This window comes from Ceratotherium simum, chromosome 13 (genome assembly GCF_057802395.1).
Source record: "Ceratotherium simum simum isolate JZ-2026a chromosome 13, ASM5780239v1, whole genome shotgun sequence".
Lineage (NCBI taxonomy): Eukaryota > Metazoa > Chordata > Mammalia > Perissodactyla > Rhinocerotidae > Ceratotherium > Ceratotherium simum.
Genome location: NC_141912.1, coordinates 55440536 through 55463400, shown reverse-complemented (window position 1 = coordinate 55463400; position 22865 = coordinate 55440536). Strand labels below are relative to the sequence as shown.

The following is a 22865-nucleotide window of genomic DNA, read 5'->3' as shown; positions in this document are numbered from 1 at the left end:
CGCTGTGCGAACGTAATAGCGTGTACTTACACAAACCTAATCGGTATAGCCTACTACACACCTAGGCTATATGGTACTAATCTTATAGGACCATACCACGTCTATTCCCTCCTACCTCTCCTCCCTCCTTAACTTGTGGCAACCACAAATCTGGTCTCCATTTCTGTAATTTTATCATTTCAAGAATGGTTGAGTACTTTTCAGCCAGAACCGCCTTCTCCTCTCCTTCTGGGACGCCACTGATGTGAATGTTGAATCTTTTATTGTAGTTCCACAGGCCCTTGAGGCTCTGTTGATTTTTTTTTTTTCCAGTCTATTTTCTGTTATTCAGATTGGCCAATTTGTGTTGTTCTATCTTCTACTTCACTGATTATTTCCTCTGTCCCCTTTGTTGATCTCATCCACTGAACTTTTTATTTGTTATTATATTTTTAAGTTCTAAAATTTCCATTTGGTTCTTCTTTATATATTCTGTTTTTTTGCTGAAACTTACTATTTTGTTGCTGAGGCCTTCTGATTTTTCATTTGCTTCAACTGTGTTTGAAATTGCTCATTGAGGCATTTTTATCATGGCTGATTTAAAATCTTTGTCGGGTAATTGTAACATCTCTGTTATCTAGGTATCGACGTCTATTGATTATCTCTTTTTAGTTCAGTTTGAGATCTTCTTGGTTGTTGGTGTTATGTTATGGGTCTTGGGTCTTAAACTTTCTGTTTTAACTGGATTTCTCTGACACCACTCTGGCAGAAGAAGCGAGGGTGCTACCAGGTGGAAGTAGAGGTCCCGGTTCCCCACGAAACTTCTCATGACACCTAAGCGGGGTGCTGCTCATTTCTGCTGGGTTGGGAGTGGGAGTTCCAGCTCTCCAGGTGGTCTCTACTGACACCACGGTGAAGGTGGCTACATTACCACTGAGCGATGGTGAAAATTCTGACTCTCCACTAAGCCTTCTCTGACACCACCCCTCAGGAGAGGAGGGGCAACTCATTGCTGCTGGGTGGCAGTGCAAGTCCAGGCTCCCAGCATGGTCTCTATTGACACTGTGAGCAGGGGCCTTAGTGTTGGCCAGTGGGAATGAAAATTCTGGCTCCCTACTTGACCTCTCTGACGTCAACCTGGCAGGGGTGTAGGCACCTTGTTATAGGCTCACGAGGGTGGAAATCTAGGCTCCACATTTGGCCTTGCTTGGCATGGGTGGGACCACAGCTTTTTTCTGTTGTGTTTGGTTAGAACAGGGCGGTTATTGTCTAAAAGTTTTCCGTCTTGCCAGGCTGCCCCTTTCCTGGTCCTTTGGCTAGAGAGAGCTGGCTTTGCTTAGGGCTTTGTCTCTTCCTCTTGGTGTTTCTGAGTAGCCAGTTCTCCAGTATCCAGTCTAGGGTATGTGAGGCAAGAAGAAAACCCAGAGAACTCACCACTGTGTTGTTCCTGGGAATCCAGGGTCCACAACAGTTCTGCTCTCTCCTCTCTCCTTTCAGAGTCTTCTAATGTATGTTTTATACACAATGCTCAGGGTTTTTTAAATGTACTTATGAGGAACAGGGAGAAGTATGTCTGTTCCATCTTCCCATGAGTCTGCATAGTGTTGCAGAACGTATGAATTATTTTACAGTCCAGTTTTTTATCTCTACCTTTCCCTCCCCTCACCTAGTTATTCCCCCACCCTCATCTAGATTTCCAGATTCTCTTGAAGAATCAGAAGTTCTGGCAGTACAGGACTTGAATACTCACAATTGCAATTCCCCATTAAATCTTCCAGCTGAGGTCATTGTTGGTTACCATTTATCACTGGTGCTTGTGGTGTCACTTGCCCACTTGATTCATTTCTGATAACTGCTTGGCCCTGGAAGGCATTGGTGTTTATGTGATGCAAAATATTGAAAATGTTCATGCTCTTTGACTTGGTAGTCAACTTCTAGGAATCTACCCTAAGGAACTCATTAGAGATGCCAACGGAGATTTATATACAAGAATATTCATTACAGGATTGCTTATATAATGGCAAAAAAATGCAGAGAGCTGAAATGAAAATATCCAGGTATGCTAGAATACAATGATGTTATTTAAAAATCACATTGAAAAGAATATGACATGGGAAACATTCATAATAAATGAAAAAGCAGGATATGAAACTGTTTATACAGTATTATCCCAGACCTTTATAAATCTTTCTCAGCTTCTGGAAGAAAATGCACTAAAATACCAACAGTATTGACTCCAGGTTTTAATTTTCTTCTGTATATTTTTCTGTACTTTATGAATTTCCACCATGAATTACTGTTATGATCAGGAAAATAAAATCTCTCAAAATATTTAAGAATGCTCTTGAAAATGTTTCCTGCTATTATTAACTGAGATGTAAAAAAATTATATGTGAGTCATTTGGTGGGGGTATTCTCTGCCTACCTAGAGACATATTTTATACATACACTTATACACACTTAGTATAATAAAGGGAATATTTCATTCTTTTTGCTAGGAATTGTGTGCTTTGATAGCAGAATGCTACCTGCATATCATACAGGTTAAAGTGATGGAGGAAATTAATGAAACATGGTATCCAGCTACTGACTTTCATAGCTGTTCGATTTGGTTAGGACTTCTAAGGAGAAAATTCTTATGACTACCAAAAAGAAGGCAACAGTGTTAGCTGTCCTCAAATCATTAATGCAGTCTTATGGATTTAACATGTTTTAAGAGCTTGTATTTAATTACTCTGTGGAAAGTCCTCCTTTCTTTATAACTTCAATCATTATCATGAATGATTTCAGGATGCTATGAAGAGATAAGCTCAGATTTTCCACTTGTGTAATAAGGATATTTAAAAGAATCCTAGATAGGTATTTTTCTGGCACCAGTTACAGGAACTTGCTGACCTAATTATTTATCTTTTGTTTAGTTTGACCAAGCGGCCGATGCTGAGTTATCCTGGATTACCGAAACAGAAAAAAAATTGATGTCTCTGGGTGACATCAGGCTTGAGCAAGACCAGACCTCTGCTCAGCTGCAGGTTCAAAAGGTGAAGAAGTACATTTCCAATTGCATCTAAATGATTTGCTAGTGCAGTCCAAGTCTAGAAAATGTGCTTGCGTGATTTACTTTGCAAGACCCCTCTCGTGTAATTTGGTATTTTTAACTACTTTGCCTAATTGTTTTCATTTTAGTCATACACTCTCTTTTTTTTTAATCTTTATTTTGGTAAATCACAGACATTCACCATGGAGATTTTGAGACACAAGGATATTATTGATGAACTCGTTAAATCTGGACATAAAATCATGACCACATGCAGTGAAGAGGAAAAGCAATCAATGAAGGTATCATCTTGTCTGTGTGACTGGTAGTGCGACTCTTGAACGAATGCCATGTGTTGAGCTTTCAGCCCTAGAAAAGCACTTTTCCTTTATCCACAGCTGCCATTTAAACAGCTAAATTGTTAGTCTTAAATAAGGCATTTTTCAAGCTTACAGAATGACAGTGAAAGGAATATTCCTTAAGGGAATCATCCTGGGGACAATTTTCTTAATAGAAAAGCTATTAAGGCTTGAGCCCTTGACTAACTGGCACATATTAAGCATTCAATTAATGGTAACTGTATTATTGCCATTAATATCAGTATAAATTGTTATTGTGTGTGTCAACTGTTGTTTATATGCTTCAGGAACATTTTGGCCTCTTGAACTGACACAGAAACCAAAATATGTGGTTCTCGCTAATGCTGAAATCCATTCTGTATGAAGTAAGTTGTATAGGAAAAAAATGAGCTGAGTAATTAAGGAAGCCTCCAGTTTATGTAGTTTTAATGATCCTTTAAATTGATAGAAAACCAGCCACAGTAAAAATGTTTAGTTCAATTCATATTCAGACATCTGAGCAGCCTAAAGAAATTAATGTATATTAATGCTTCTGGTAGGAAAATATCCCCATGGCAAAAGACATTATACAAATGTCTATGCCTAAGATCACGTTTTAAAGGGTATGCACTGCTTTTAAGGTATGCCATAGACAAAGAAATTGAGTGTACACTATATATTGATACTTTCCCTCTTTTATTTACACTCTACAATGGCAATTTACTTGTTCATAATTCAGTTTTTTCTTTATTATTTTTGCAAAGATTCTGACATGAAAAATACAGATCACCATGAAATAATCTGTGTCACTCTGTGGTTTATTAGATTACTATTGTGCTTTATCTTCTGCTATTAGTTTATGATGTGAATTTATACCATAATCTAGATGACTGTGACCACCCATAAAATCAGTGGACAGCATAATATTCTACTTTGATTCTAATATATATATATAATTAGTTTTGTTGACTAGCACTTCCTCTTACGATTTCATTAGCGAAAGGTAGTCTTTGTTTTTTCGTGAAAGTAATGTAAATGTTGCTAGACTCCATATATGAGATTTGTTTTCAAAGAAGACCTTATGAGAATGGCTGGAGAATTTTTCTTATTATTTTTGGAGAGCTCAGTGTCTTACTCATAAAAACTTGAGACCTTGCTTATTTATTTATGTTTCAGTTTTTGTCACCTAATATTTTTCTTTTGAGAAGTTCTCTGTGTCATTAAATTCCATGATTTTTGATGACTGCATAGAATTCCATCATATGAATATATCATAATTTATTAGCCTGATCTCCAATTGTTGTACTTTTAAGATGTTTCCACATTTTTGCTATTTTTTACGTATAGATAATTTTTTTTTTTATTGCGGTAAGAACACTTAACATTAGCGTACAGTGGGATATTATTCAGCCTTAAAAAGGAAGGCAATCCTGCCGTATGCGACAACGTGAATGAATCTGGAGGCCCTTTCTTTAATTTAAAAAGAACTTTTTTGTACATAGAAACAGTTAAAATCTAAGTAACCTTTATTGATTTATGCATTTAACATACGTTTGAGTGTCTACTCTGCACCAGGTGTATTGGGCTGGATAAAACATTCTGGAGGGCATGTGCTGTTTGGCCTGCCTGACCAGTTAAACCCATTTCATCATCTTAATTTCCAGAAAAAACTGGACAAGGTGTTGAAGAACTATGACACCATCTGCCAGATAAACTCAGAGAGGTATCTGCAGCTAGAACGGGCACAGTCCCTGGTTAACCAGTTCTGGGAAACATATGAAGAACTGTGGCCATGGCTGACAGAAACGCAAAGAATCATCTCTGAGCTTCCTGCCCCAGCCCTGGAATATGAAACTCTAAGACAGCAGCAGGAAGAACATCGGGTAAGCTCAGTGTCAAAGAGAATGTTGTATTTCCCATTAAAAGAGAATCATGATTTTTCTGATTTTTTTTGAATGCAGTTAGACACCTTACATGATTAGGACATTGTGTTCTGGTCTGTACAGTTTGCTTCCCTCATAGTTGCTTACCTGTTACCCGGGGTTACAGTGAGAAGTGTGCCCAGTGAGAAGACTGGTATGGACAGACCATATTGTGTGTGTCATCAGTTACATCACAGCTTTTATAGAATAGTATGCCGTATAAACCGTCGGGGTACAAAAACAAAATTCCCATTTTAAAACATTAGAGAAGTAAGCTTTCAAAGTACTTTCAATTTATGCATGTTGAATTGCTTTCAGTTTACACGTACTGACTGTTTTGTACTTTATATGTAGTGGTTAGAGCCGTCTAAAGTATAAGCGAAGAGTAGAAATATATGGAAACGACATTGTACAGACAAGGCCATTGAGCTTGGATAAAATATGCAATATAACAAATACATCAAAACAGCAATATGATGAAAGCTAACTCAATGAAAAGCAAAAATGCTGAAATATAAAGACAAATGGTTTCGCTTTTTTTTTTTCACTTTATGTCCATGGAACTCTTGAAGTTCCCTGTTCCTATAAGCGTATATGAGTGAACTAGAGAGTATTTTTACATCTACAAATATATCATATTTTAAACATATCTAAAATGGCATTATGAAGCCCTCCTTTCAGCAGTCACTTAAATGTTAATGTAGCTTAAAATTTTGCAAGGATTTGAGTGAGAGAGGGTTCAAGACTGTCAGAAAAAAATCTGGAGTTCTTGCTATTTATGAACTTGTGAACCTAATTACTCTCCCAGATCTGTACAAGATGTACTCTGAGACTAAGCGCACGCACACACGCGCACGTGTGTGTGTGTGGTTTAACTCAGGGTAAATTGCATCATTGTTTGAAGTATGTGACATACTTATTAATCTTGTTTGTTTACTTTTTGATGTATTGACATTGAAGAATATCTCTAACTGAAGTACTTATTTAGAAAGGAGTTTTGGAGAACACTTTAATGCAAAATGGAAATTTTATGGAGTTCTATGTAAGTCATTCAGCAAGAGAAAGATTTACAAACTAGGTAGAATTGAATTTAATTTTGGTATAAATGTTTATTTATGGCAGAAGTCCTGGTGCTTACCCACTGAATATAATATGTAAAATGTTTCATGGATTTTTTTCTTCTCTGAGGTGAGATTTGAGTAGCTATGTTTCTGGCATAACATCAAATAGTATGGAAAGGATCATTATTGAACTGAAAATTTCAAAATTAATTTTATTTTAATTAATAAAATATATAAATTAATTTAATAATATAATATAATTAATAAATAATTTTGGATAGATAATAAAATAAAGTTAATTTTCTTTTTTTGCATAATCTTTCAGCTCTCAAAACAAATTTATGCTTTTATATATAAAGGGAACTACAAAAACTTATAGCCAAGTCTTCAAATTGTTCGAACTAAATTGTTCAGAATATTTGCAATCTTCTAGAATGGCATTCTTCTGCAGCTGTACAATGTCCTCTTCAGCTGTTTTGGGGAACCTCTTCTAGTTCATTCTAGCCAGGAATGAAAAATGGCTCCAAGAGCCATGTTACCAAATGGTAGATACCTTGAAGTCACACGAAGTATCTCCAGCATGACTAGACTCATGACAGTAATGTTGCCAAGAATCGTTTTGTTACATTTGAGGCAAGAGACATCTCCTATGGGGCCCTTTCTCCATGCCCACACGCCCAAGTAGGCGTCGAGTAGGTGTTCTTTTGTCTGTGCTGGAAAGGTGTAAAGAGGCGTCTCTCACCACCTCCCAAGGCGAGGTGTCTCGTGGTGGTGCTGCTGCACAGATGAAATCTACTCTGACTCCGGCAACTCAAGAAATCTCAGCAGAGATCTGTCGTTTTACACGAGAGTCTCTTGATAACTCAAAATGTGAGGTTGTCTTATAAACATGCCTTATAGAATATTGAAACCAGACCATGTCTAACATGTTTCTTTTTCATGAGATTGTGTATTAGCTGATATCACCATCACCACCTCCATTCTGTGAAGCAGTCTGAAGATATGATCTAATAATATGAAACAAAAATAAGAAGATCTCAGTCTGGACCACCCGGGAGCTAGATTGCAGAGTGACCCTCCCGTGTTCTTATGTGCAGCATGTTAGATTAGACTCTTCTTTTTTTTCTGAGTTGAATTTGTGGGGGTTTTTTGTTTTTGCTTTTGTTTTTTGGTGAGGGAGAATGGCCCTGGGCTAACATCCGTGCCCACTTCCTCTAGTTTATACGTGGGACACCTGCCACAGCATGGCTTGATAAGCCACGTGTTGATCCGTGCCTGAGATCCAAACCTTAGGACCGTGGGCCACCGAAGCGGAGCACGAACTTAATCACTATGCCACCGGGCTGGCCCCAAATTTGTGTTTTTTTAGCTCTTTTCCAAAAGAGTTTTGAGACAACCTTCAGAAAAACTTCAAAATTAGTATATTATATTGGGGATTGTTAATGATGTAATGAACCAATTTCCTCAACAGTTTTCAAAATAATTTATATGACTTATTTTAGTGGGCACTTTCAATAAAAATCCAGGTATGCAGCCTTCCTGGTGATTCTTCTTGATGAATGATAGAAATTAAAATATTTTCTGGAAAAGATTGGTAGCCTTTCTCCAAACCTTCTTTCCTGAATATAATTTCCTGATATAAGAGAAGCTTTTATTAGGGGCTGAATAGCAAACAGTTTGGAGATGTACCTCGGAATGATGAGGACAAGGAACTGCTGATCGGGGACCCTAGTGAATAATGTGGTGCAAATGGAAGGCTCCTCAGTGCTGCATGGAGGCCGGCCTCAAACCTGCAGGCAAAGACAGATCTCCCCCCAGGACTGGTTTTTGGATTTGGCCCATGAAAAACTCTCAGTGGAGGCTCTGGATTTCATGGCGGGTAGATAGCCCAGATTTTTCTTCTCCCTGGAAGGGATGGAGCTCCACTTGGATTCCACACTCATTCATTAGTATAAATATCATTGTAACTCTTGATTAGATGATATTATGTAAAATATTCATATGTCACATATTTTTCCTTAAATACACCTTACAAATAGTGCTCAGTATATAGCTGTGCATTTGATAGATTGATGACCCTTGTAGCCTTTAACATTTTAAAATAAATATAAATAGATTCATATCATATATATGTACATAGAATAGATTCATACATACATATATAACTTAATATATACGTACATGTTTTAATTGGTTTACATATAATATAATTACAACGTCTTGTGGGCTTACATTCCTGTTAACTTAGCTTTAGCTATAGTTTTTTTCTCTCAGCATTGTGTCGTCCTTCTACTGAGCTTCCTTCCTTTTTCTTCCTTCCTTCCTTCCTTCCTTGTTCCTTCTTTCTTTTTAAATAATTTTTGTATATATCATGAGTGTGCAGAAAGAGACACCAAGAATTATGGCTTGGTCTCTGTAGGTTGGGGACGTAGTGAGTTCATGACCCTTGGCTAATACTCTTGTTAAAATATACTGCTCTGGGTATGAAATGCGTGATGAACTGGGATTCGTTATTTCACTCAATCAGCATTTTTGTGTATACCCTTAAAGGAACTTTGACATGACCAGACTGTTGTTTAATCTTTGTGTCAGGGGCATCTCTTCCTGGCAATGCATTGTATGAGCCATCATGTGTTAAATGCCTGGTGATGGGGAGGGTGTTTGTTTGGAGTTTCTTGCCAGCTGGATGCTTTAGGGGTGTAGACAGCTGTAATACGGAGGTGTGACCCTGAGATCCTGAGAAGCTGTTTGGTTTGTTATAGCAACTGCGAGAGTTGATCGCCGAACACAAGCCTCATATAGATAAGATGAACAAAACTGGGCCGCAGTTACTGGAATTGAGCCCAGGGGAAGGCTTTTCTATCCAAGAGAAGTATGTGGCAGCTGACACCCTTTACAGTCAAATCAAAGAAGATGTCAAAAAGCGAGCGGTGGCGCTGGATGAAGCCATTTCTCAATCTACTCAGGTAATTGTTTACACCAGAAATGTGATTGGGTTCTTCTGAACTGCAGAGCATGGAGAGATGTTTTCCTGGATCTCCTGATTAAATTTCAGCTAAAATTGTTTCACTATATTAACTCTGAGTATTGATGTCTTTGTCTCTCAGAGGTGATATTTGCTTGTGTCCAGTCCTTATATTTCTGCCTGCTTGTAGATACAATAAAAAATAATTTTCAATGACTTAAGAACATGCAGTTGTCATCATTGTCCAAATATTTAAATGTATCCATCCAGAGTAGAATGCAGTATTTGCCATGGAGAGAGAGAAAAGAAAGTGTTATTATTAATAGAACACTCCCAAGAAGGCAATAAAAAGAAACACTGTGAAAGATGGACTGAATAAGAAGGAAAAAATACAAAGTTGGAAATTGATTTCTTTCATTTTTAGAAAATATCTTTTTTCAAGAAGTTGAATTTGAAATTACCTACAGATTTTCCATTTTCAAGGTTTGGCTTTTGTCATTAGATACACCGACATTGGAGTGGTTCATTTTCTGTAATCCCCAGTGATTCCTTTAATGTTGAGGAGAATGTATAATCTATGAATGAACAAGTTTTCATAACTTTGCTGCGTTGTCTGTGGTACCTTCGCAAACAAAAGTGTAAAATCCTTTCATGAATCTGGTTATGTGTTTGGCCGCGAATTAAATACAAACTTCTGTTACAACATGGAGGAAGTTTTTGTTTTGTTTAATTTTTTTAATATTTTTCAGTTCAGGAAACTCATAACTTAAGAAATCCCTTTAATCTAATCGAAACTGCCCATGAATTTCACATTTAGTAGTATAACTTTTTTAGGATGCCAAAATAATCAGTAAAAGTGAGTAAAACAATCATTTTGATAGACAAACACCCAGATTATATTGAACTTAATTTTTAAAATTAATTTGAATTATAATAACAAAATTAATAAGTATGATGCTGCTGTCAGGTGGTCCAATTATAGAGTAACATATACCATATCTTAATGAATACACTCAATTATTTGCAAAAAAGAGTCTAGTCTACACCAGTAGTGTGAGGCAGAGAGGGGCATATAAGTCATGGTTTAGGAATGTCTTCATACACCACCTGGCTATCACTCTTTGAATGGATATGTTAACAAAAGGGCTAAGAGTTAGTTCTTGACTATGACATTAAGTAGATGTTTTTCTGTTTGAATTTCACATTTGGTGTCACAGATCTTTTCCTCATAAGTGATCCCCTTGTTTTACTGTTAGTTCCATGACAAGATAGACCAGATCCTTGAGAGCCTGGAACGCATCGTGGAGCGTTTGAGGCAGCCGCCTTCTATCTCTGCTGAGGTGGAAAAGATTAAGGAGCAGATCAGTGAAAACAAGAATGTGTCAGTAGACATGGAGAAGCTACAACCGTTGTATGAAACTCTTAAACAGAGGGGAGAGGAAATGATTGCTCGCTCCGGGGGCACTGATAAAGACGTATCTGCCAAAGGTATTAATTTCAGGATAAGGAAAGAATTGAACTTGACTTTTAAAACAATTCTAAATGTTCATGCTGTTTACTAAGTCCAATTGCATATCAATATCCTGGATTTTAGAAAAGGTATTACAAATATGACATGTTTGGGGTTGAAGGGCTGTGTACATAAATCCCTTGTTAATGTCTTGCTGTGTTTGTGAAATCAATCGGTTAAATACAAAGTGTGCCATTTTACAAAAACCACACGTTCTCCAGGCCTTTTAAACCAGTTGCTTAAAGCATGATGCTAATAAAACCAAACCTAGGGATGTTTTTTTCCTCATTACTGACTACACTACCTTACATAATGGGTACTCTATCCCATAGCCACAGAAATGGCAGCCGTGACCACAGCCAGCCATCTTAAAGATATGAGCTGGAGGTCAAAAGGAAGAGTGTGCACATAGGTTAGTGGAAATTTATGATAAGGGTACTCTAGAAACAAGCCCAAAATACATATCCTACATTGTTATATTCCTGGAACTGAAGAGACATCTTTATTCTTGATTTGGAGAGTACAGAGAATATACTTAGATGGTTATTTCACTTTCTTTGGAATTGAGGCCAGCCTTGGTGAACTTGAAACTGGTGAACTTAGGTCTACTCTGAGCTCGCTTGCCTTTGGGCTTCCACTTTTGTCTGGAAGAGCCTTGGTTCAAGAGGAGCAGGACACCCTCAGATCTTGCATTTGTCTGGAATAGGTCGTTGGGCCCAGTGATATCCACTGGACTGGGGTCAACCAAAATTTGGTCCAGTGTTAGATACTTAACTAATTGAATCACTGTTTCTGTGTGAACTAGAGTGTTCTGGTTTATTGCTTAAATGGGGCTAACATATTGCCTTTTTGATATTGTTTTGCTTCATAGCTGTTCAGGATAAGCTTGACCAAATGGTTTTCATTTGGGAGAACATACACACGCTGGTGGAAGAAAGGGAGGCCAAACTACTGGATGTAATGGAATTAGCGGAAAAGTTCTGGTGTGATCACATGTCATTGGTGGTCACCACTAAAGATACTCAAGATTTCATCCGGGATCTGGAGGATCCTGGAATTGATCCCTCAGTAGTAAAACAACAGCAAGAAGCAGCAGAGGTAAGCAGAATATCTCAATGAAAGTTAAAAAATAAGTTGTAGTATGATGAAAACTGGTTCCTTTGGTAAATATTCAGAATTAGTCTGTGAAAACTTATATCCGAAAGTGGACTGCATAGTGATATATAATAGGAGATGGAGTACGCCCACAAAATGCACTCAGAGAGTGTATATTTTAAAAGATTCTCTTCATCCCCACTGCCTCTGCCTTACTTCAGGGCCTTGTTATCTCTTTTTTTTCTTTTTGGTTTCTAAAGTAATCCAAAGTGAGGTCCTTGCTCCAGAGTCTCTTTCCTTGCCACGCCTCTAACCTTGTGCTGCTGGTCGTCTCTCTAGATCTGCTCTTGTTGTGATGCTGCTTAAAGCCCCCAAAGGCACCCGCTGCCAACTGCATCAAGTCCACACTCCCCAGACCAGGGCTGGCCCTTTCCAGCCTAGCCTCGCCCATGTCTCTGTTGCCAGCTATGTTTTTCTGCCACTCCTTTACCAAGCTCCTCCTCTGCTGGTGATACAAAGTGACTTTCCCCAAAACTGCTGTGCTCTTGTCTCTAGCATCTGTATCTCTGCAGATTTTATTCCGTCACCCTAGAATGTCCTTCCTGTAGATTGTTACCCTCCATGTAAAATCTTTTCCTATATTCTTAACAGAGTTCGTCTGTCTGTGTTCTCATAATACTTTCCTCATGTAAAGGACTCTACACACAGTATGACTTACCATTAATACCCCTCTGTCTTTGCTAATGTCTCAGAGCCCCTTGAGCAGAATAGTCGTGTCTGTTTTTCTTTGTATCCGCAGTGCCTGGTTTAGGGCTTGGTTCATGCTTCGTAAATGCTTCTTGAATGCATAAATGTATTTAACCAATAAGGTGAAAGCAAAGGTAGAATACTGCGTTTCTGTCGTAGTTTTTTGGTAGTTTACATGTCCTAGGGTAAAAATGTAAATGCAGAGCTGGATTATCCTGAATCTACTAAATGAATACATTAATTTGTGTGAAGTCTTTGAACTCATATTTTACTTATGTCTGTTTTAAATGTGTATTGCCAAACTAGTTGGTTTGAAAAACAAAATGCCTTTCTATTCATTTCAGTATTGTTATTTTTAAAATAACATATTTGTTACATAGAATTATTTCTTAAATAGTATCTTTATAATAAACATTTGATGTTTGTTACTCAAAGGACACTGTTTTTTCTTTAAAATATTTCTTCTGTTCTCTTTCCTTGTTGAAAAAATTTATTGCAGAAACTTAGAAAACAGAAAGAAGAAAATAATAATTGATCATAACTAGAAATAGCTACCATTAATGTCTGTGTGTCTCTTTTTAGTATTGGTGTGATTTTGCTTAAAATTCTAAGGCTGCCATTTCTTATTCTAGGCCATACGAGAGGACATAGATGGACTACAGGAAGAGCTGGATATCGTTATTAACCTGGGTTCCGAACTCATCGCCGCCTGTGGGGAACCGGATAAACCCATTGTCAAGAAGAGTATAGATGAGGTACAACTAGCATCTTTTCTACTCTCTTCAGAACGTGTTGTTTTTTTTTTAAGATTTCTTTAACTAAAGCATAGTTGATAGAAATAGTTGAAAATTTAGTATATGACACTAAAAGAGTTCTAATATTTATATTATAGTTAAATTCAGCATGGGATTCTCTCAATAAAGCTTGGAAAGACCGGGTGGACAGACTGGAGGAGGCGATGCAGGCTGCGGTTCAGTACCAGGATGGACTGCAGGTAAGGGGATTACGGCATGTCTGCTGGAAGGAAGAATCATGCTCTTTGATGTCTACAGATTTATGCAGTGGTGTCACCCAAGGGCTACAAGTGTGTATGCAATTACCTCACCTCCCTCGATTCATGTTTTGCCTTTTAGAATGTATATCTGGCACATGAGATGTGTGTAGATATATGTACACATATAAATACATTTTTATACACACATTCAGTGAAATTTAATTTGAAAAGAAATATTTTAATTTTTTTTAAGTGAAAATAAATATTCCCACACAGTATTTTTCATAAATGGCTCAATACCAGACAGTGAAATGGAACTGAATCTGGGTTCTGTTCTCAAGCTGAGTGGAATAGGATGAAAGGAGTAAACATTATCTAAAAATATCACTGAGTTTAACTAAAGTCAGAGGTAAAGAAATTTGATTTGAAGCCAGTGTTCCCCATGAACTAAAATAGATTTTTATTTTATTAGGTCATAATCTGGTGTGTAAAAAGTATTTTCTTCTTTTCCATATATATAATTGCTTTTAATAGTTGTTTTTTACATCCCTGAAGGTTCTCATTCAGTTCGTTAACCATTTTTTGTTTCTTTTTTTTAAATATTAAAAATTTTCTTGTTAGTTGAGGCCAACTCAGGAATATTTCTCTCCCTACCTTCCTTAACTTGATTCCATTTCCTAACAGGCTGGCAAGAGTTTAATCTTTCATCCCTCCTACCATATGGAAAAAGCCTTTCTGAGTATTTCCATAACACCAAGTGAATATTATGTTTAAAGCTCAGATGAGAACATCTTTCCTTTTTATTATACCACTCCATTTCTATATTTATAAAAATAAATATCACAAGCCAAGCATTATGCCAGCTGAAAAGTGTTTTGAACTTTGGAAATATATGAAAAAATTCACTACAAATAACACCTTATTATAACTCTCCCCCTTCACCCCTCTCCTTTTTTTTTTTTTTTTTTACCCAAAGTGGTAATTTATTGGTTAGGTAGCAGTGGCCAATATTTAATTAGGCTCCAGCCCTCAGTCTGTGAGGCCAGATCATGATTTCCGTGTACCTGTGGTGAGTCATTGAGTGGTGCCCTCTTCCATGGCTAGAGATGGTACTGCCACCACCTGCAGCTATTGGACCTCAGGAGCCACACTAACCATAGGAGGTCACAGGTTAGACACCGTGACTTAAACAGTCTCCTTACCACTGCTAGATTAGCAGCATCACCTTTGGGAGTGAAGGGCAACTTGATGTATTAAATAGCTGTGGCTAGATGTCAAAAGCTCCAGGGGTTTCAAGGTTTGATTGTAAAGTAAAATAAATTTTATTTCCGAGGTTGCTGCTTAAGTTCTTAGGGTTTGCTCATGCTAACTTTAAAATACCAGATACTTTCCAAGGTTTTTTGCCCCCTACTGTATGGTCTGGCAACTTCATTAAAGTGCAAAAATAATTTTGTGTGTTTAGTACCTGAAAAAAATGAGAGTTGAGCCTTTTTAGAATGTTTATATTACCTAAAAAGAACAAGAAACAAGTGAGATTTTGAAGTCTGTATTGCAATAATGGCCTTAATATTAGTCATCATATGTGCAAGATTTTAGTGTTAATCTAAATAATACGTAAAAGTTTAGTTGAGCCAGATATTTTCCTCAAGTGTCAAACAATCAACTTCTTGATTAATTGAATAAACAGATAGGTTCAAATATTTTTTTTCATTATATTTACACAGTCTGTCTTTTAGGAGGGCGTAAGAGAACATGGAGATTTTATTTCATGTGATTGAATTTATAAAATTTTTTTTCAAATGGACTTTTTTTTAAAGTTTTTAGTATTCTCAGATTCTATTCAAGATAGAACTTCTTTTGCAAACTTGGATGCAGAATTGGAGGTTCCATCCATTTCATATTTGGGACAATTTTTCAGTATATTACTGCTTTTACTTATTGAAGTGAACCATCTTAATTATTTGTAAAATAGGCTCATTACATAATATCTTTATAGATTTATGATTGTACTTTACTATAACACTTGAGATGTAGCAATTTCAGATGTACCGTTATAATAACATAGACTAATGTGTTTTTCAGGCAATATTCGACTGGGTAGATATTGCAGGTGGTAAATTAGCTTCAATGTCTCCAATCGGAACAGATCTTGAAACTGTCAAGCAGCAGATTGAAGAGCTGAAGGTATGGGTGGGGGCTAACTAATTTATCAGAGACCTTTGCATTTTTAAATTCTTGATTCATGAGATTCTTTACACAAATCTATTTATTTTACATAATTATAATTGAAGTATACATTTGGATTATGAAACTGGTTCAATATAGTGCCTACATGAAATAAGCAGTATATAAGTGCTCATTAAATAAAGGACATAAAATACTAGTAGTTTTCTTATTAAATCAGTATCTGTTCATTATAGAAAAATCAGAAAATACAAATAAGTGAAAAGGTGGCTTTTTTAAAGCCACCCAAAATGTTACATACCCATAGGCAACCACTCTTTATATCCTTATGTTGGGGCAGGATGAGGTATGGGGTGTGTGTATGTGTGTATGTGTTATACACGTGTAGATCATACTGTAAGGATTTTTATAGCTTTCTTAATCAGTAGTGTAGTATTGTCATCAATACACATACAGCAATGTTTTTGTTTTCTTCATTGTGTGCAGAGTAATTCATTTAGTCTAACAGGCTAAAGAAGCATCCATGGTATAATGCTGTTTCCCAAAATGTTTGTCTTATAAATGTTTGTTGTTTTCCATCTGCTTTCCTCTGTAATTTTTTCTTTGATGGTTCTTGATCTCCAGCTGTGAAGATGCTGGACTGTGTCCTCTTCAAAGTATTCCTCTGTGCTGATGATCATTTATCAAAGTGGGGTCAGCTGTTTCCTTCCTAATTTTAAGTCTCCATCCACAGAGACAACACACTGTTTTCAATGAACTCTACTAGATTTTTATATAAAATTATTACCTGGCTTTGAAACTATGGCATTTTCATCTCTAAGTATGATAGAGAATATTTCATTTAGAAAAAAAATGTTTCTTTTTGAGAATTTTACTGTTACCAACATTAGATTGTGATTTGTTTAAAATTTTATCTGATCATGTAGTAAACACATGACATACTTTATGTACAATCGCAGATGTGGAGAATTTATTTAGGATGTTTGCATCTATCTCTGTGGTTTTTATATGGCAGGCTGGTCAGGAGTGCTCTCTCTGAAACAGGTTGTCTGCGATTACGTCCCGGTTCACCCACCTCCTAGCCAGATGACCTCAGGAAAGTTACCTAACTGGTCTCACTTCTGTGTCCTTAGTTACACTGGATAAAATTCTTTTCTTTAAGTGTTTTGAGAGTAGTTTGAATATAGCAAGTGTTCACTATACCTTAGTTATTTATTTTTTAATTATTGTTTTCATACGTTTGAAAAATTAAGGGACTGCTTAGCCGTTATTTATTTACTATTTAATTATTTGCTATTGCAGATTAAAATAAATATTTCATGAAAGGGCAGTTTCCTATTACAGGCAATCATCCACTAACCTGTGTGTGTTGGCAATGCCAGGATTATTAAATATATTTCATTAAGCACTGGGAGAGAGAATATGTTATTCTGAGTCAGCAGTGGGTGAGGCATAGGAATAACTAAGTATTAATGAACACAGTACAGCTACAAAAAACATAAAATGTTCAGTAGATGCAGGAAATATTAAATTGAGTTTCTTAGCGATATTTTTTCTGGGTTTCATATATGTCAATATATATTTTATTTTCTTCTTTCCTATAACGTCAAAACTCATTTATTGAATATATGTAATTAGACATTGGAATAAGTTCACCCTTCAAATTTGTTAATTTTTTTATTATAGAGACCAAAAGTGAAGTATCAAAATTATAAATAGAAACATCTTTCAGAAAACATTGAATAAAGAGAAAAGATTTTCCTTATCTTTTTTGATCTATAATTCTTTCATCGTTGACCCTGTTAGATTTTAATTCCTCTTCACCCCCCTCCCCCGTAAGAAGTGTGAATTCGAATAAAGATCTAATCCATAGAATTTTTTTTTTGTTTAAAGTTACTGATTTATAAAAAATTTGCCTTGTATATCTTTTTTTTAAAAAATAGCAATTTAAGACAGAGGCCTATCAACAACAGATAGAAATGGAAAGACTGAACCATCAAGCAGAGCTTTTGCTGAAGAAAGTAACAGAAGAAAGCGACAAACACACTGTTCAAGACCCATTAATGGAACTGAAATTGATATGGGACAGTCTGGATGAGAGAATTATCAACAGACAGGTAAATGCCAGGATTTTTGTTCAGAAATTATAAAATTGCAGTTTCATATATTAATGTAAAATAATTATTAAGGAAAGTAAAATTAGGTGATTATGTACATAAACTTTTGAAGCCCCTAAATTCTCTTATTTCATTGGAATTTATCCTGCTTCTCACATGCTATTTTATAACCAGAAAGAGTTTCAAACTTAAAATCTAGAAGAATATGATGATTGGGCTTCTTTGGATGTGCTTACTGACTTATGCAGCATGAAACAGTTTATTTTTTGCCGTTGATTTATAAGTGTTTGTCGTTCCTAATATTGAATATGTAAGTGGATTTTCCTCCTCTCCACTCTTTCTGTAGCATAAGCTGGAGGGTGCTCTCTTAGCACTGGGCCAGTTCCAGCACGCTCTGGATGAGCTCTTGGCGTGGCTGACACACACCGAGGGCTTGCTAAGTGAGCAGAAACCTGTTGGAGGAGACCCCAAGGTCATCGAAATTGAACTTGCCAAGCATCATGTACGTAGCTGTTATTGTATATTATGTTCCTTCTCTGTTCATTTCTAGTGTCATCAAATTTCTTCTGGTATGTTTCTTCTTTATGCGTTTTTCAAGTTTATGATTTTAACACAAGGTCATATTTAACGATGGTAACTAAAGTTTAAACTACTTAAAACACACTTCTTAAAAGATTATAATCAAAATACTTTGCTCGTTGTTTAAGGCAGTTATTATCAAAAACAGCAAGGGTGGGGGCCGGCTCCGTGGCTTAGCGGTTAAGTGCGCGCACTCTGATGCTGGCGGTCCGGGTTCGGATCCAACGCGAGGCCGAGTCCCACGTACAGCAACTAGAAGGATGTGAACCTATGACATACAACTATCTACTGGGGCTTTGGGGGTAAAAAACTGAATAAATAAAATCTTTAAAAAAAAAAAAAAAAAAAGCAAGGGTGGGAAATTTCTGGCTAAATTTTATTAGGCCTGCATGGCCAACGCTGAAGGTTTAAATCCCTGATTATACCTGTCATTGGATTAATGTAGCAGAGTTTTAAAAGATGTTGGGGATAGTCTGAGAAGTCATAGACTCAAAGTGTTGTTCCCCGGCAGGTGTGTGTGTGTTTTCTCTGGTCACCCTTATCTCCATGTGTCTGTCATTGCTGCTTCTTGGCATGTCTAACGTATGTTTGTCTGTCTCTCATTATGTTGGGGTGTGTCCTGCTGTCTCTGTCTCCCTCTTACTTTTCACTGGCTTTTTGTGTCTTAATCCTTTTCTTTCTGAATTAGTTTTAAAAAACATTTGTTATATTTAAATGAGTTTTTATATGCCATGTACTTGATTTCAAGCTTATAAATTGAAAATTTTGAGATATATGCAAAACAATTTTATGTTGTTGTCATCTCTGTGACACTTCGTTGATAATTCTTAATAGAAAATTCTCTATCTCTTAAGTCCCTAGGCTTAATGAGTAAAAGGTTATGCTCAGTAGAGTTTATCCTGGCGTTCAGCTGTCAATCGTAGAACTTTAACATTCACAGTAACAGTGGCATCTTATTTATGATTAGGTTCTAAATCCAACCTTAAATAAGTTTTCTTTGATTATCAAATAGAAACATGTTGATTATTTTACATGTTTAATAGCATTTTAAAATAAAAGGTAGACTTGTAGCTCTTTAAGATCATGATACACAGGTTTTGACTATTCTTGATTTTGTTCTTCTTCCATACTTTTCCCCACAGTAATTGTTTCCTAATTTAAATTTTTCTTCCTCTTTCACCTCATTCTGTATATATTTATAGTCATTGCCCAACCGTACCTGATTAAGCAATTAGAACTTATTTTGCATCATTAATATTTTTCATTATTTAATGTCTACGTTAAACCTTTCCTAAGAGCAATAATGACTGTTCAGACTAACTCTGCACAGAAACAAAATATGTTTATCTCGTGGTGTGAGTTGATAGCATTTACGTTTTCATAAACTTAGCAGTTGTCCTACAAGTCACATACCTGAGTGACAGAAACTTTGTAGAATGCATAAGAGGTGGGAAAACGAGGTACCCTGATCCAGTTATTTTTGTGGGGGATGAGTTAGGGACCTTTTATTTCTATTTATTTATCTTTGAGCAGTTAGAAATGGCTCCTTTTCTCCCTCCATTCCTCAAAGATCAAAAGTTAAAGGACTTGGAATTGCCACCACAGCTGCTGAAGGAAGGGAGGGAATGTTTCCAGCCCTCTCCTGCCTGCTTCTCCAGCTCCCAGGCTGGGGCTTCTATTGCGGGACTCGGACCGTTTAAAAGAATGAATTTTATAGAATTATCTTTTATATTTCGACCATGAGAATATTTAACTCTTTCCTTTTGCATGTGATTCCCACTGTTAACATATCAAAGTCCATGCTTTTTGTAAAGATCATTCCTTACTCAGTTGATTTTATAGCCTTTGAAAAACACTCCCTCACCAGATGCCTCAGAAAATGAGCCAGTACAGTCAGAGAAACAGGGATGACAGATGGTTAGTGCTCTTCACTGAAGACCCCCCACCCGCACCCACCACCCCGGTCTGGATTTCCCTCCAGATGTGGGATGTTTTACACGGGGTGAGAGATGATGTTCCTCTTCTTTCCCATTGCCAACCCCGAGTCAGTGAGTGTAGAGAAGGATTATCATGGACTCTTACTAACATCAGAGGAAGCTTTCTCCTGGTTTCTAAAAACGTGACCAGTCTTGAAAGGAAACTATTACTAAGCTATATTTGTTCTTTAAAGTGTAATTCTTTTCAGTATGAGAAATTGATTTTTTTAGCCTTGTGGTTGCTTTCTGCACGTACCACTCTTGCCCCGTGTCAGTGCATGCGAGTCTTGTTAATCTGTTATTTCATTTCCACTGTGTAGGAGAAGAGGAAGGCATTATTTAGTGGGATGTGTAGTAAGCATTCCATATGTGTATTTTCTAGTAAAAGAACAGCTAAACTTTGAACGCTGGGCTTGAGGATCTCTGATATACGGTGAAATCTCTTTCCCTTTGGTGTTGAGGCCTCCCGAGAGTCCTGTCAACTTAGCAGTTAATTCTAACACCCTTCCAACAAGAGAAGATAAAAGAATATTCTATGATAAATTTTTTCCCTTTTCGAGTGCTAGTTGTAAAACATGGCACTGTATATCCTAGAAATGTAATAATTTTATATTTGAAAATGAATATATAGAAATAAATATCTTTTAGATTTCCTTAAGACATGAAGATTAAGTTCAATTAAAATAAGCTTGAATCGATTGAATGCTTTTAGAGCCTTTTAGTTATCATCTGTAGATACTTAATATCGTCAGTTGCAAAGCTGTTCTAATGGGAAGAACTACCAGTGTTCTCACATAATCATTTCAGGGGGTGTTGGTAGACTGGTGGTGATCCAGGAAAGCTGCAAAGTTAAGGGAAAATAACTCCATCATTTTAAAACTTCGTTAGTGTTACAATGCTATGTATATGTTTTCGTTTCAGAATGTTTCATAACCAGGAAATAAAACAATTGCATTAAAAGCAATGTTAACATGTTACAAACAAGCTAACAGTGTTATCTTAATATTTTCAGGTGCTCCAAAATGATGTATTAGCCCATCAGTCCACAGTGGAAGCCGTTAATAAAGCAGGAAATGATCTAATTGAATCAAGTGCAGGAGAAGAAGCAAGCAACCTTCAGAACAAGCTCGAGGCTTTAAATCAACGCTGGCAAAATGTTTTGGAAAAAACAGAACAAAGGAAGCAGCAGCTGGATGGTGCCTTGCGCCAGGTGAATAAGAGAATAAATTCTGAAACTTTCTATAGCCTTCAAGACCAAGATAGCATGGAATTCTTTCATTGGTTTACAGACCCCTGTTTAAGTTTTATACCTCAAGGAGATGGGTAAAAACAAGTGGGATAAAGAGCAGAGCTGATGAGAAGGCAGCTCTCCAGTTCTTAGTGTAATAGTCTTATCTGCTAGCGCTTTCCTGATGAAGAAAGACAAGGGAAATCTGCTTGGCACCTGGCCGTTCTTGAGAATGCATAGAAAGGCTTAGCAGGCTGGGGTTGTTTAAACCTCGTCTTCTGCTTTAAAGTGGCAGTGTCTGTGGGCCAAACTTAAAACTTCTCTATGACTGCAGGCCAAAGGATTCCATGGAGAAATTGAGGATTTGCAGCAGTGGCTGACTGACACGGAGCGTCATCTCTTAGCATCCAGACCCCTGGGAGGTTTACCAGAAACAGCCAGGGAGCAGCTTAATGCCCACATGGTAAGTATATTATTTCCGACAGCTGTAGCCTCAGATTAAGAAACTGACCGTTTGCTGTGGGCCCTGATGATAAATAAACCGTGGGAGAAGGTTTAAAGGATATACAGTTTTACAGCAGAAATCTCTAGGGATACATGCTAGAAACACCATTTATTGACTAAATTTTCCAAGTCAGAACCTGTTCTTTATTTCAAAGGTTAGTATGACAGTATATGAAAAGAGGTTTTAGATGTCTAGACATCTTTTAGAAGCAAACCTTCTCCCATAAAGTGATAAACCTGTATGGATAGTAATGTAACATTGTGTAAATTATAAACTGTTGTGCCTTGAGTGAAAAGAAAAATCCCTGAAGCAATCAGAATTCACTTAAAAATTATTGCTGTAAGTATGATATTCCCACTCAGTTACATGGAAGGCTGGAAAATATATTCTTGTTCTAGTAAAATGGAGTTACATGTTTATTTGTCTTAATGGTGCTAGGGCTATATCTTCAACTCCACACCTACACAGGTGTGGACAGGAGGAGGCTTCTGTTTAATTGTCCAGTCTGGAGCATCATGCCTGCCGGCCGGTCCACCCAGACTCTGTGACACTGTCAACTCTTAAGGCTAAGGAAGAAAAAATAATGATACTTGAGACTCTGGCTTTCTTTCTTAGAAATAGGGACTGACAA

The 22865-nt window shown here is 36.8% G+C and overlaps 1 protein-coding gene across 19 annotated transcripts in view; it reads left to right on the top strand.

Moving 5' to 3' along the window:
* Positions 1 to 22865, top strand: part of DST (dystonin) — a 432349-nt gene that overhangs the window by 373840 nt on the left and 35644 nt on the right. For all 19 annotated transcript variants that reach the window (XM_087438739.1, XM_087438737.1, XM_087438738.1 and 16 more), the window contains 13 exons: positions 2898 to 3017; positions 3208 to 3315; positions 5016 to 5234; positions 9097 to 9300; positions 10556 to 10787; positions 11681 to 11907; positions 13284 to 13406; positions 13544 to 13645; positions 15728 to 15829; positions 17773 to 17946; positions 18293 to 18448; positions 21514 to 21711; positions 22064 to 22192. In XM_087438739.1, coding sequence (XP_087294865.1) covers positions 2898 to 3017; positions 3208 to 3315; positions 5016 to 5234; positions 9097 to 9300; positions 10556 to 10787; positions 11681 to 11907; positions 13284 to 13406; positions 13544 to 13645; positions 15728 to 15829; positions 17773 to 17946; positions 18293 to 18448; positions 21514 to 21711; positions 22064 to 22192 — 2094 coding nt within the window. The remainder of the gene's footprint in view (positions 1 to 2897; positions 3018 to 3207; positions 3316 to 5015; positions 5235 to 9096; positions 9301 to 10555; positions 10788 to 11680; positions 11908 to 13283; positions 13407 to 13543; positions 13646 to 15727; positions 15830 to 17772; positions 17947 to 18292; positions 18449 to 21513; positions 21712 to 22063; positions 22193 to 22865) is intronic.